The sequence below is a fragment of the Notamacropus eugenii genome, chromosome 7 (genome assembly GCF_028372415.1).
Source record: "Notamacropus eugenii isolate mMacEug1 chromosome 7, mMacEug1.pri_v2, whole genome shotgun sequence".
NCBI classification, from domain to species: domain Eukaryota; kingdom Metazoa; phylum Chordata; class Mammalia; order Diprotodontia; family Macropodidae; genus Notamacropus; species Notamacropus eugenii.
The window spans coordinates 154691904-154706305 of NC_092878.1; the positions used below are offsets into that span (position 1 = coordinate 154691904).

Consider the following 14402-nt stretch of genomic DNA (forward strand, 5'->3'; position numbering starts at 1 on the left):
TTTTAAAGGAGAAAAATACTACTTATCTTGCATCCTGTTCCAAAACTTGAGAACCTCATTACTATACCTATAAAGGGTTTTTAGCATGCTTGGATTATGGATTCAGACAAGGAATGGATGATGATCTTAGACTGGAGCTTCCTCATTTAATAGATTAGGAAACTGAGATCCATGGAAATTAAGTGGCTTGCTAAAAGTTATACTAACGATAAAAGCCAAAACCAGAATTTGAGTCTGAGCACAAATTTCCCATACTCTCCTACCAAGAGCAAGTCAGGAAAAATAGAGAGTATGGCTGAGATAATCCCCAAAACCCAAACAAACAAAAGTGCCCACTAAAAACTGTCTAAGTCTATCTTACTATTAGATGAACTCAGAATGATGGCCAGTACCCTCATATCATCAGCTGACTACTGTCCTTCTCAGAAGACTGCTCAGAAGGGAAGCAACTACATGCTCTCAATTCTTCTACATACTTGGTTAAAGTTTATCTGAATGTATAGTATACAAAGGATCACAAATTAATTTCCCACAGGCTCTAGAAAGAGTTGATGACTCCCAGTGACCAGGGAGGGGGTAGGGAAAAGCTGAAGGCCTGAGCCTGGGCTGGACCAGTCAATTTCCTTGTCTTTGCTTCATTTTTCTATCAGTAAAAGAGTAATGTTCTGGAAAATTTCTTGCTTCAGGCCTATGTGCTGAAGATGGGGTAGGTAATGGCCTTTGATCTTATTGCTAACTGGATTTATAGAAGCAGATCAAGTAATCCATGACGGAGACATCGTCGCCAAGTATCTGGTAGTGGAACACAGTAGGGCTTGGAGGGAACACTGTCTTATGAGTGGATGGGGTTATCTGGGGCTTTTACATCACACAGTTCTAATTCGACAAACATTTAAGCCCCATGTTCCAGGCACTGTGTTGGGCACTTGGGATAGGTTCCTGCTCCCCAAGAGCTTAAAAACGAGTGCAGATAGGGATAGGCCAGTCTATATCTATAGATTTATCTTATAGATAAGTACAGATAGAGATAGCTGTATCTATAGCTACATAGTAGAAATAAGTACAGATTGCTGTAGATATGAACACACATCATCTATACATACATATATAATAAAATACAAAGTGAAACCGTGTACGTGTGTATGCGTTTCCGTGTGTATACTTCTACACATATACATATGTAAAAATATAATAAAATAAATCCAAAGTGACTTCCAAAGGCAACAGGAACTGGTGGGGAATCAGGAAAGACTTCTAGGAGGAGGCCCTCAGGTTAAGGCTTAAAGCACACGAGGGATTTCGAGAGGCCAAGCAGAAAAGGGAAAAGATTCTCAGCTTGTAGAAGTGGGGGATGGCCCATGTCTCCTGTGCAAAGGAAGAGATGAAATGTTGCCCATGGGGAAGTCCCAGGAAGCCTCTCTGGCTAGAATGAAATGCGAATGAGGAGGGGTAGCGTGCAGCGTAGTTAAGCTTAAAAGCTGCGCTAACGCTGCTGGGACAGCCTGTGCAATCAGCCTGGAAGAAGAGGCTAGAGTCCAATTTTGAAGGGGATTTGTAAGTTAGACCATATACAGTGGAGACTCATGGAAGTTTTCTGAGCAGGCGAGCGACACACACGGTCACACCTACGCTTGAGAATATCAGTTTGGCAGCTGTTCGGGGGGAGGGTAAGAAAAAGGAGGCAGGGAAATTAACGTGGAGACCATGGTGATAGTCCAGGCTTGGACAAAGGGGCTGGAATGAGTGGAGGGAGGAAAGCAGACCCAGAAGATTCTGAGGAGGTGAGACTGACAAGCTGGAGGCTGATGAGCTCATCAAGAAGGAGTATGGGAAGAGAGGAGAAGGGGTCTCAAGACAGAGGCCAGGGCATAGGCACACGCAGGGGACAGGACACAGAGGATGACGCTGCCCAGGACATGGAGAAGGACCATGCAGACAGGTCCAAAGGAGGCCATAGCAGCGCAGGAGATAGAAGCCAAAGAAAAGACAGAAGGCGGGGGGGGGGGGGGGGGGGGGGGGGGGAGAAGGGTCTCAAATACAAGGGTGTCCAAAATTGCAGCCAAGAAATCGGGCTGAGAAAATGAATAAAGAGATGATTGACATAAGCCCGGCTAATAGACAGACTACTGTAAAGCCCTCAGGTCTAACGGGATTGCCACCCTTCCCAGACGCAGACAAGTTCAATACTTAGATTCAGGTGGTAGTTACATGACAGTGGATAGAGGGCAGGGTTGGTGTAAGGAAATACTGAGTGTTAATCCTTATACACTTAAAAGCTCTGTGACCTTGGGTAAGTCTCTTGACTTTGGTCAGCCTCAGTTTCCTCATCTGTAAAATAGGGTGATAACAATAGTACCTAGGCAGCTAAGTGGCACCACAGAGCCTGGAGTCAGGAAGATTCATCTTCATCTGTTCAAATCTAGTCTCAGACACTTACTGGCTGTGTGACCCTGGGCAAGACACTTCACCCTGTCTGCCTCTGTTTCCTCATCTGTACAATGAGCTGAAGAAGGAAATGGCAAAGTACTCCAGTGTCAAAATGGGGTCATGAAAAGTTGGACATCTCTGAAACAACAACAATCATAGTACCTAATTCTCAGCACAGTTGTAAGGATAAGATGAGGTAAACTCTGAAATGCTCCAAGAATGTTAGCTGTTACTGTTCATATACTGAAAGGTACATCATGTAAAAATACTCAAAGATTCATCCTAACAATAAAGAGAGCGGGGCAGAAAGCAAAGAAAGATCTCCAAGGATATCATTTTAAGTGAAAGCAGAGAGTGGGGAAAACACCTGTGGGGGACTTAGAAGCTTTTCTAAGCACTTTCCTATTCAATAACATGGGGTTTGCGACTGGACCTGTGATTTCACTGGAACTCCTGAATGAAGAGACTCCTACCAATGCAGATAACACCGCCCCCCCCTCCTCGAAACATGTAGTCTTAGAGAATTGCCTGGAGCTCTGGAAGGTTAAGTAACTTGCCAAGGCTCCCAGAGTCAGTGTATGTGTCCATAATCTAGGGACTAGAATCCAGACTTTCCTGGCTCCTAGGTTAACTCTCTACCCACTACTCCATACTGCCTCCCATTAAATAAACAGAAAATAAGATGATTTCTATTTATTTATTCAGTTAAGATTTCATACCCCCAAACAATTCCAGTCCTAGGGATAAAAGTCACCATAATTAAAACAGCAAGTACATTTCCCATCCATATCAAAAGGAAAATCTGAAGGAGAATGTAAAAATGAGAAGAGATACCTTCTTCCACCTTGTGTGTACCCAACAGTGTGCTGTCCAAAACTCCAGGGCTAGACAGAGCCTGTCAAGGACCCCCCTCTGTGAAGAGTACACAACTCTATCTCCCACCGGGCCTCCCGACCAAGACCTCACCTGGCTGTCTCTTTCCACTCCATCTCCTGCCCATCCACCGCCAGGAGCTCATCCAATTCAGTGAAGAGCTGGGGGGGCGCCGGGCTGTCATCCTCCTCCCCCAGGATGAAGCGGATACGCTCGGCCGCAGGGGAGACTGCAGAGGTAAAAATACTACGGTTAAAGACGGGCGGGATCACCTGGAGGACCAAAGAACTATGACTGCGAGATCTTCTTTTTTCCCCAACGCTGTTAATCTTCCCTTTGGTGTCTTCCTTGGACATCTTTCTCTTTATTTTCTTTCTCACTTGGTCCTCTACTCTTTACCACTTTAAGGCTAAAATCATTCAGATTCTAGCTAATTTCAAGCTCTCTCCCAAAAGACAGTTCCCAGCTTCAGTTTGGTCTGCAAAAAGTGAGAAAGGACCTTTAGCCTTCAGATCAGTTGAAGCAGCCTAGCCTTCCTCCCCTCCCTACTTTCCCACCTCATGAATTTTTTCTTAATTGTTTGATAGAAACCCAGCTGAGCCAATCACTTCTTCATTCAGCGGTGGGAGGGGACAAGGCAACATCCTAATGATTAGTTCCCCACCACCACCACTTCTGTCTGCTGCCTGGAACCAGCGCTCCAACTGGCTCATGGCCACTCAGAACTGGCCAACTGCAAGGGTGGCGAAGGAATATTTAACAAACTCCGGCCTCTTCTTTACATGGAGCTAGTGCCCCCAAAATGTTTAGTCAGGCCTCAGTGCACTTGGAAAACAAGCCCAAGTAAAATATTGTACACCTGAGTCAAAGAAAACTCATTTCCCAACATGCTCAAACCCATAATTGGATGCCCTACCACCTCTTTTTGACCTCTTCTTCAGAAAATTGTGTAATGAAAAACTAACTGGAATTTTTGTCAGGTCCTGGGATTTAGGAGTTCTTCTGGCTCCAAGGGCACTAAGAAATTCGTCTGCAGTAGGATATTTCTAAAAGTTCAGAATGGCCTGGGGGGTGAGGCTCCAGGTCAAAAGTGGCCCTCTAGGTCTTCGTCTGTCACTTTGACTGAATTCAACTGGATTCCCTTGAGGACCTGGAGGGTCCCATGTAGTCTAGAGCTCATAGGTTCTCCGCCCTTGTCTCTAGACTCTACCAGTGGAACACAAATCATACTAAGGGGGTGCCAGGTTGCTCGTGCATGTCTACATATTAGGGTTTGTTTAAAGGCATGTGGTTGTATGCACTGATCTACAAACACAGAACCAGAAAGTTCCTATAATCTACAAAGTAAGCCAATGAAAAAACTAATGTCTTTGAACAATAGAAGACGCCCATCACCTTGAACAGTGCTGTCAAATTCAAATAGAAGCAGATGCCTGGGTGCATACTGACTTAGACAACCACAAATTCACATTATCTATGTCATTTCATATTTTTGTTTATTTTGTTAAACATTTCCAATTACATTCTAATTGGCTTCTGGCCACACTCAGTAGTTTTGCCAGAGTTTGATAGCTCTGCTGTGGAGGATATATGGAAAAACAGAGGCAAGAATGATGTGGGATAAGAAGTCGAGACAGGAGAGTTTCCAACATGCATTAGTGAAAGGAATGTTCATAGGGTTGAAAAACATCCTAGAGTCTTCAAAGAATCTAAAAGTAAATTTCAGACAGGATGGAATAGTATAAAGTGAGCTAGCCTAGTCTATTTTCCAAAGGAGATAATAATGATAATAGCAGCTAACATGTATATGGTGCTTACTATGTACCAGCCACTAGGCTAGGTGCTTTATAATTATAATCTCACTAAAATCCTTGGAGGTAGAGTCTGTTATTATTCCCATTTTACAGATGAGGAAACCAAGGCAAATGGGTTAAGTGACCTGCCCAACGTCGAACATCTAGTCAGTGTCTGAGACTGAATTTCAATTCAGGTCTTCCTGACTCCTGATCCAGTGGGGTCAAGTACCACCTTCTGTACCAGCAACCCCAGGAAACTCTCTAGGATAATAAACTCCAATTCAGAAGAGTATTTCCTCACCAGGAGGTCCCTCCCCCAATGAAATTACAAGTCCAATACAAAAAGAAAAAAAAAAACTAAACTAAACCTTAACTAATTGTAATGGAACGTTTGAGGCAACATGGTGTCATGAGTAGAACACAGGAAGACTTAGGTTTGAATACTGCCTCAGATATTCACCAGTTATGTGACCCTGCGCAAGTCACTTAACCTCTAAGGTCCCTGGTAATCTCTAATCCTAGAATATTAACATTTCTTTCTTTTTGGGGGCAGAGGAGTCAACATCATTCCACAGGAAAGTATGTAAATATAATTGGGAAATGTTTGATGAAACAAATATATGATCGACATAAATAATGTTAGTTTGTGTTTTTCTAAGTCAACATGTGGCCAGCAAGAACCTGTTTCTATTTGAATTTGACACCATTGTCATACGGGAAAAAATACAATATTCTAGAACTTTTATATAGGAATATTATCAGGTACTCTCCTTTTCAAGTAGCATTTGGGAGGCAAAAGAAAAGCAAAAAATTAGCCCATGGTGGACAGAATCCCTGATAATAGAACCTTCTTCCAAATGAAGTATGTTGTCTATTTAAAATGTATTCACCCATCTTAACGGTTCCGAGGCTGACAGTCACAAACTTCAATTGCTGTTCACAATATTTACTAACAAGGATTCCTAAAATACAAAAAGATTTTTGAAAATCTTGCAGAAAATCCAAACTTTTTCCCTTCTTCATATATTTCCTTGATCTTACGAACCATCTCCTCAAGATGTCATCCAAAACTCTCCTTTCATGGTTAAACCCGTAAAAAAAAAAGACTACTAGCCATGCATTATCTCTACATCCTCACTATCTACTTGCTCCTCAGCCTCTTCTAGATCTTGACCACTCAGATGAAACTGTCCTCTCAAAAATCACCAATGAATTCTTCAATTCCTAATCCAATAGACCTTTCTCATCTTTGACCTTTCTTGAACTTTCGAAGATTTTGACAATGTTGGTCACCCCCCTTCTGGACCGTTTTCTTCATCCCTTGACTTCTATGTTGATATCCTGCCTTGGCTCATCCGTCTAACTCTTACTCCTAGTCATGTAATACAGCAGTTAAGGGGTGTCATAGTGCACAGAGTGCCAGGTCTAAAGTCAAGAAGACTCATCTTCCTTAATTCAAGTGTGGCCTCAGATATTTAATAGCGGTGTGACCCTGGGCAAGTCACTTAACTCTGTTTGTCCCCATTCTTCATCTGTAAAATGAGCTCGAGAAGGAAATGACAAATAACTCCAATATCTTTGCTAAGAAAACCTCAAATGGGGTCACAGAGAGTCAGACACAACTGGAACGACTAAACAACTTGTTGAAGCAAACAAGGTTAAGTGACTTACCCAAGGTCACACAGATAATACGTTCCTGAGGCTGGATTTGAGCTCCATGTTAAAGAGTGTACGGGGTGGTGGCTAGAAAGATAGAGAGACCTGGGTTCCAATCCCACCTCTGCATAAAAAGGCAGGCTTTCTAACACTGGGAACACCATTCAAACTCTCTGTGTCCTCAAGGAACTCTGTAAGACCCTAAGATGCCAAAGGAGAGCCAATATGGCTTGGAAAACAGAGATCCCCTTCACTATGAAATCATGAGTCCAATTTTTTTTATGTGCACAAGTCTGAACAAGGGTGAAGATGAATCTAGAAATTACAAGCCTTGGCTTTACTTTTACACAAAGGCTCAGGAAGGATCTGTGACTCTTGTCAGAACTCCCTCCATGACGCAGATGAAAACCCAGCTATGACTTAGCAGATTAGTTCTAGGCTTGTTACTTAAGCCTCATGGAAGGTGAGTGACTTCCCCGTGAAAAGTGTCTGAAGTAATCCAAGCATCCAGTTCTCCCTAAACCCAGCCACGCCAGTACCATCTCCTCTAGAACAGGCTAATTTTTATCCTTTAGAGGAAAAAAAATCAGAAATTCAACATGCATGCAATAGAAAGAGAATACAATATTTACTGGGCAACCATTTACCAAATTATATAAAAAGCAGGGTCTGTCCAGCTAACGCAGCATTCTTTATCAGTACAGGAAGCCTGGCAAAGTAAAGCTAAGTAATGGCTATAATCAGGCTTAACTTGTTTTATTCTGCCCTGCCCACCACACTCAGCAATGAAAGAGAGAATTGTGGTCCAGACCACAGAGCACTTGAGGGGTGGCTGTTGTTTGTTCTTCATTCTCCAAGAGGACCTTGGCATCAGGAAGATGGTGCCATCATTTGCAAGTGAATTGGATTACAGAGAGGCAGAGCTGTGCAAGGTCACCAGTCTCACATTCTCCTCCAGAGCCATCTGTGTCTGGTGGCAAGGCATAGATCAGGAAGACTGGAGATTATAAATCTGGCTGGATTCTCTTAGGAGAAAAGGTTATCTTGTGTGGAAAGCCAAGAAGCAAAGTACATTTGATGGGAGTTTTCATAGATCAGCACAGGGTGCTGAGCTCAAAGGAACCTTCAAAACTGGCTGGTCCCTTTGAAGAAGGAGGAAAGGTCATCAGAGGTTTTATGACTGCCCTAAGGTCACATAAGTAGTAGGTGGCATCCGAAGCTGGACTTTTACATGCCAAATTCAGAGTTCTTTCTCCTGTGCCCACAGACCTCTTTGCCTATAATGTCCACTCTCCAATTCAACACTCCATCTCCCATCTCTGTACCTTTGCCTAAGTAGTACCTCATGCCTCAAATGCTCTGCCTTCTGCCTCTCTCTTTCCTTGAATTCCTTCAAGACAGTGCAAATACCATCAACTCCTGGACACTTTCCTGGTCCTTCCAGCTACTGATACCTTTCCCTCTCAGAGCTCTTCCAATCAACTCTGCATATGTATGTATAAATGAATGAATGAATGAGGTATTTATTAAATGCTCATTATGTGCCAAGCCCTGAAGCTAAAAGGAGACACAGAAGAAAAGTCAGACAGTTCCTACTATCAAGAAGCTCGAATGCTGAGGAGGAAGATGGCACACGTGGAAGGATTTAGTTGCAAGTCAGGCAGAAAAGTCCCATGGTCCTCAGGGTACACTGGCAAACCAAACATCAATGTCTCTTCTTTAATGTCATTATTCAGCCAAACTATTCCTATGGTTCTTGGGTTCATTAACACCCCCTGGTATGATTCATGCAGCCGTAAGAGCTGTAGGGGTCAGTTGTAGACTAAATGTTGCTAAGCCATTATCAGTGACCCAGATAATGTCTCTTGAGAGCATCAAATTTGGAGTCAGCACCAAACTAATGGACAGGCCTAATGATCAAGTTATATTTCACGAAGATGTCGTTGAATTAGAGACAAAATGAGTTTAATAAGGATAAGGACAAGGTAGTGCATCGCAAGGTGATCATATGTTAAAAAAAAAATTGGGATTCCTACAGATGACCAATGATCAGGAATCAACAATGCAATACAGTTGAATTCAATTCAGCCTTACTATGTGCCAGCTACTGGGTTAGGGGTTGGGAACACCATGATCAAATCTAAATAGTTCCTGTTGTCCAAGTGCTTATATTTTATTGGGGAGTGGGTGGAAAGGCAGCTTGGTGGCACAGTAGATAGAGCACTAGACCTGGAGTCAGGAAGACCTGAGTTCAAATCAGAGGTATAATGCTCAATGTTTAACATTCAGCCCTTTTCCTCTGCATTATGAGTATTTTCTCCCAACAAAACAATATACAAAGGCCTGATTTATAGGACTGGAGATTTCCAAAACATGAAATGCCCACACTGAAAAGTTAACAATGAGCTGTCTCAACCAGGTTCAGGTTGGCTTCAGCACACCTTTGGTTCAAATCCTGCATCGGACACTGGCTAGATGTGTAACTCTGGGGCACCAACTTAACTTCAGTCGGCCTCAGTTTCCTAATCTGTAAAGTGAAGATAATATTAGCACTTATAATCCAAGGCTGTTGTGTGGATAAGGTGAGCTAATATTTGTAAAGCACTTTACAAACCTTAAAATACTCCATAAACGTTAGCTGTTGTTATTACAGGGTGTCCCAAAAGTTTTAGTGCAGTATTAAACTATTAAAGCTTCTACATCTATGCAAAAACGTATATACTAAATACAAAAAGAGTGCAGGGGAAACACTAGCAACTAAAGGGATCATGATATGTTTCCTACAAGAGATAGCACTTAGGATTTTACAACCAGTGACAGTCTGACTAGCCTGTAGGATAGTTTGGCTAACAATGATCATTCTGGAGATTCTAATCAGATCATTCATTATTTGCCAGCTACTCAAGTCCAAAGCCTCAAAGTCACCTTGGATGCTATCTTTTGATTCCCGCCTCTGTCAAATGGTCAGGTAGAACTTCTTATCCATTCTTCCTTCAAGGCATCTCATCCATCCTTCCCTTCCTTTTCATTACCACTGTAGCCTAGACCATCACCACCTCCACTCTAGCCAGGACCCTCATCGCCTCAAGCTTGGATCACTGCAGCAGCCTCTTAACCAGCCTCAAAGCCTTTCACCACTCCCAGGACAATCTTCTTGAGACAAGATTGCATCATACCATTCCTTAGCTCATGACACCCCAGAGATTCTCCATGACCTACAGGATAAAGTTTAACCTTCCCATCCTCCAACTTGGAGCCTGGGGAACAAGAGTTTCTGGCTTTTGGGGGGGGGGTGCTTCTTTGGTCTTTCCTGTTTTAGGTGAAGGAATTGGAGATGGTTATGACCTTGTGACCATTGAAAGGTCAGGAGAGTGAGCCATCGGAGTCTGGGAGCTGGATTTCGTGCCAGGATTTGCCAGAAGCCAGAGAGCGAGAAGTAAAGCCCTAAGCCACCTTCCCCGACAAGTCTAGCAGTGGTAGAGATGGCATTTGGCATTAAGAAGGGACCTTGATTGGGAGGATTATAATAGAAAAACTGGTTTATACCAGTTCTTCCCAGGTACTGAGATAGTAGAGGACCCAGAATGGTATATCCCCTGAGTGTTAAGGGAAATGTTTGTGTTTCTGTTCTTGCTCTCCCTGTGAAGTAAAGATCCCTTTGGAAAAGCTTAAAAAAATAAAATAAGTCTCCTATCTTTCCATTCAGATCACTATATAACTAGGCACTGCCCTCCTTCCATTGTCTCCAGTGAATGTTCAGCTTGGATCCCTCACTCTAACCAGGCATTCTCGTTGTGTTCTGGAAAAGCTATGTCAGCTCCTAGCTTCAGGCTGCTCAGTAAGTCTTCCTGAAAGGTCTGTCTCCTCCAATTTCTACGCATCCTGAACAACTCATCTCAAGCCATGGCTCTTCTCCAAGGTTTTCCTCAACCAGCCAGGTGGTGAAGTGGAATCAGGAAGACCTGAGTTCAAATCCAGCTTCAGACACTTAGTAGTTATGTGACCAGGGGCAAGTCACTTAACCACTGTCTGCCTCAGTTTCTTCAACTGAAAAACAGGAGTAATAATAGCATCTAGCTATTGTTGTAAAGATCAAGAGATAACATTTGTAAAGCACCCGGTACATCATAGGCACTTAATAAATTCTCATTCCCTTCCTTTCTCCTTCTCTTTGCAGTCTGTTGTCAGCTTTCCTTTCTCTGTAACCTTATAGCTCTTTCTGTTTGTGCCACTTATTTTGTCCTTAATCATGTCCTTCCATTAATTGTTACTTAACTCTTGTATAACTCGACTTCCCCGATCAGTCGAGAGATAACTCATGGGATAACTTAGGATTCCTTGCAAGTCCCTTACACAGAACTATGCACATAGCAGGTACTCTGTCCTTTGTGAATGAATGAATCAATGGCAAATGAACATTGAACATCGTAGGTATTCTATCCTTTGTGAATGAATCAATAGCAAATGAGCATTGAACATTTCTAGGTACATACAAGCATAACTGAAAAAGAGAGCTTCTACAAAGAGTTTAACACCATCTCCAGTAAACAGTGAGTGCTTAATAACTGTTTGTTGACTAATACCTCCAAAGTGGTCATTTGTATTTTAATTTATATTAGATTTTAAGAGGGACGTTCTTCAAGAACCACAGAGAAGGGCACCTTCTGACCTTTTGCAAATGGAAAGCTAAGAATCAACAATACTTATGGTTTATTATATGAATTTAATTGAGAACACATAAAAATAATAGGCCTTAGGTGGCATTCTAGGCAACTCTGTCTTATTTGGGACTTTGTTTGGTGCCTCCCTGCTGGGATCACCTCCCATTTACATTCCTTATATCTTGCATATTTCTCTTTTTTGGTAGGTTGTCCTGCCCATAAGCTCTTTGCGCTTATATCCTTTGCCTTTCTTTATAGTCTCACATGTGTACATGTCTTTGCTTTTCTTAGGATCTTCACCATTTAACATAATGCCCAACACATGGAAAGCACTTGATAAATGTTTGTGGAACAGTCAATGAATTCATAGTGACTGGGTACCCACCATGTTCAAGACAACGGTCTTAGCTAGCATCCTAGTCACCTATAATGGTGCAAAGAACCATAAAATATATTCCTGCCCTCAAAGACCATACAATCTAATTGAGAAGCTAAGACAACAACTTGCAAAAAATGGAAGAAAAACACCAGAGGTAAACAACACTTCAGTGTCCAAAGGCAGGATATGCTGAACTGTAAAAAACAAATCAAAAGGGAATTCCGAGGAGGAAAAACACACAGCAATGCGCACAATCGTTTAAAGAGAGGCTGGTGGCATATTTAGTTTATTATTGCTAACATCCATTTGTGAATGTGTCCTTTTATTTCTGAAGGAGGAAACATCCAACTGTGGCTGCCCTGAAGGCTACCCATCAATAAGAGATAATGAGTATAATGAACAATTCCTGCCTAGTGGGAGCCTGGGAGCTGGTGGGGATGTTTACATGCATATGATAGGCAAGTCAGGCAAATGAGGGCTCCTGGGGCTGGAGACTTTCTATTTAAGAACCTTGGACCACCATTTTAGGAAACTGGCAGAACAAAACAAAATGGAAAGGATAAATTACATATGTAGACATAATTTATATTATATATGCCGTTTATATATAATACATATACAATTTATATATAATATGCATAATTTATACATATGAGTACGTATGTGTACATATGTGTGTATGAATATATGTCTATATAATGTGTGTATATGTACACACACATGTAACAATGAAACTCCTATCTCCATACCTTCCATTCACTTGTATACATCTGCTATGCACAAAACTTATTGTACAAGGTGTCCCAACAGTCCCAGTGTAGTTTGAAACTTTAATATCTTAGATGGCTTTAAAATACCTTAAAGCTACACTCTATTTTGGGGACACTGTTGTCTCTCCCATTAGAATACAAGCTCCTTAAAGACAAGGACAATGTTTTGGCCCTTTTTTTGTATCCCAGCAATAATCATACTGCCTGATATATAGTGAACTCTTCATAAATACTTACTTGACTTAACCTCTCTGTGCCTCAGTTTCCACATCTGGAAAATGTAAGGATTGCTCTTGACCTTTAAGGTCTCTTTCCAACTTGAAATGTATAATCCTATAACTACTGCAATTTATCTTAATGGACTACATAAGCATAAATGAAAATAGAGACATTCTTTTTTCATCTTTTTACACATTAAAGGTAGAGATTTTATAGATATAGATAGATAATATATTTCATACATATCCACTATATAGTATATGTATTATATGTAATATATGTGTATTCAGTATATATATGATCTATCTATATACATATATATGCAGTATATATCTATGTATGCATGTATATATATATTATATATGTGAGAACATCTCTACTAAAAGAAGTAGGTTAGTGGAAAAAGCATTGCCTCTGGAATCAGATCTGGGTTCAACTGTTTTCACTGTCGTTCACTAGCTGTGCAACCCTGGGGAAGTCACTTTGCCTGTCTGAACCTCAGATTTCTCATCTGCAAAATGAGGGGTTTGGCCTCAGTAGCCTCTGTGATCCCTTGCTGATATAAATCTATGATGTTGCCTAGACAGATAGATAGATAGATAGATAGATAGATAGATAGATAGATAGATAGATAGATAGATAGATAAGTAGGTATATATTCCTGTCTGCCTGTCATCATCATTGCCACATTAACTATAATATCATGATTTTCATAGAAATAGAATTCAAAAAGGACACATAGAGGTCGTAGAAATCCTTTGCCAGCTGCTAAGTTATGTTTACCTATGTCAAATAAAGACTTATTATATGCTCTGAATAGATAAATCAGGCAATTATTTTTTTTCAAGTTAGTCAAGACAATAAAACCATTTAACAGCACTCATTAAGGCAGGTAATTTAAATACTACTTAACTTTCCATGTACTAATAAGCTCCCACTCAAGAAAATCTGTCAGTTATAACGATTCCTATTAATAAAGTATGACAGCAACACCCAACTCAATTGCATCCATAGCACGAACAGTAAGGAGCACATTCAGATGACTAACCATTGCTGTGCCCCCTGCACTCCAGATATCTCCACCACTGAAACCTTGAACTCTGACCCCTGAGAAGTATGACTCTGAAAATGAGTTTTTACCTCATCTTGCCTGGAACCAAATCCCCACGCCACCCCCTAATCACCTCCCCTCCATGATGCTGTACATGCTTCCCATTCTCTTTTAGTTCTCCTCTTTGTATTATCTTCCTTGGCCCCCCATTAGATAGTAAGCTCCTTGAGATAGATACTGTCTTGCTTGTACTTGTATTCCCAGAGCTTAGCTCATCTGTCTATGTCTGCATCCATTCATCTATCTATCCATCTATTTCTCCATCTATCTATTAATACATGCATCCATCAATCCACTCATCTATCCATTTATCCACCTATCTATCCATTGTCTATCTATCTATCCAATCCATCCATCCATCTCATCTATCTATCTATCTATCTATCTATCTATCTATCTATCTATCTATCTATCTATCTATCTATCTATCTACCCATCCAGCTCTTATACTTGGAAGCACAATCATTTCCCCTACAGATAACAAGAAGCAAAGGAAATTCACAGCTGGAC

At 41.3% G+C, this 14402-nt stretch overlaps 1 protein-coding gene across 4 annotated transcripts in view; it reads right to left on the reverse strand.

Moving 5' to 3' along the window:
- The window catches only part of SLC4A4 (solute carrier family 4 member 4), a 387105-nt gene that overhangs the window by 225385 nt on the left and 147318 nt on the right, over positions 1-14402 (reverse strand). For all 4 annotated transcript variants that reach the window (XM_072624425.1, XM_072624427.1, XM_072624426.1 and 1 more), the window contains exon 4: positions 3394-3529. In XM_072624425.1, the coding sequence (XP_072480526.1) occupies positions 3394-3529 (136 nt within the window). The remainder of the gene's footprint in view (positions 1-3393; positions 3530-14402) is intronic.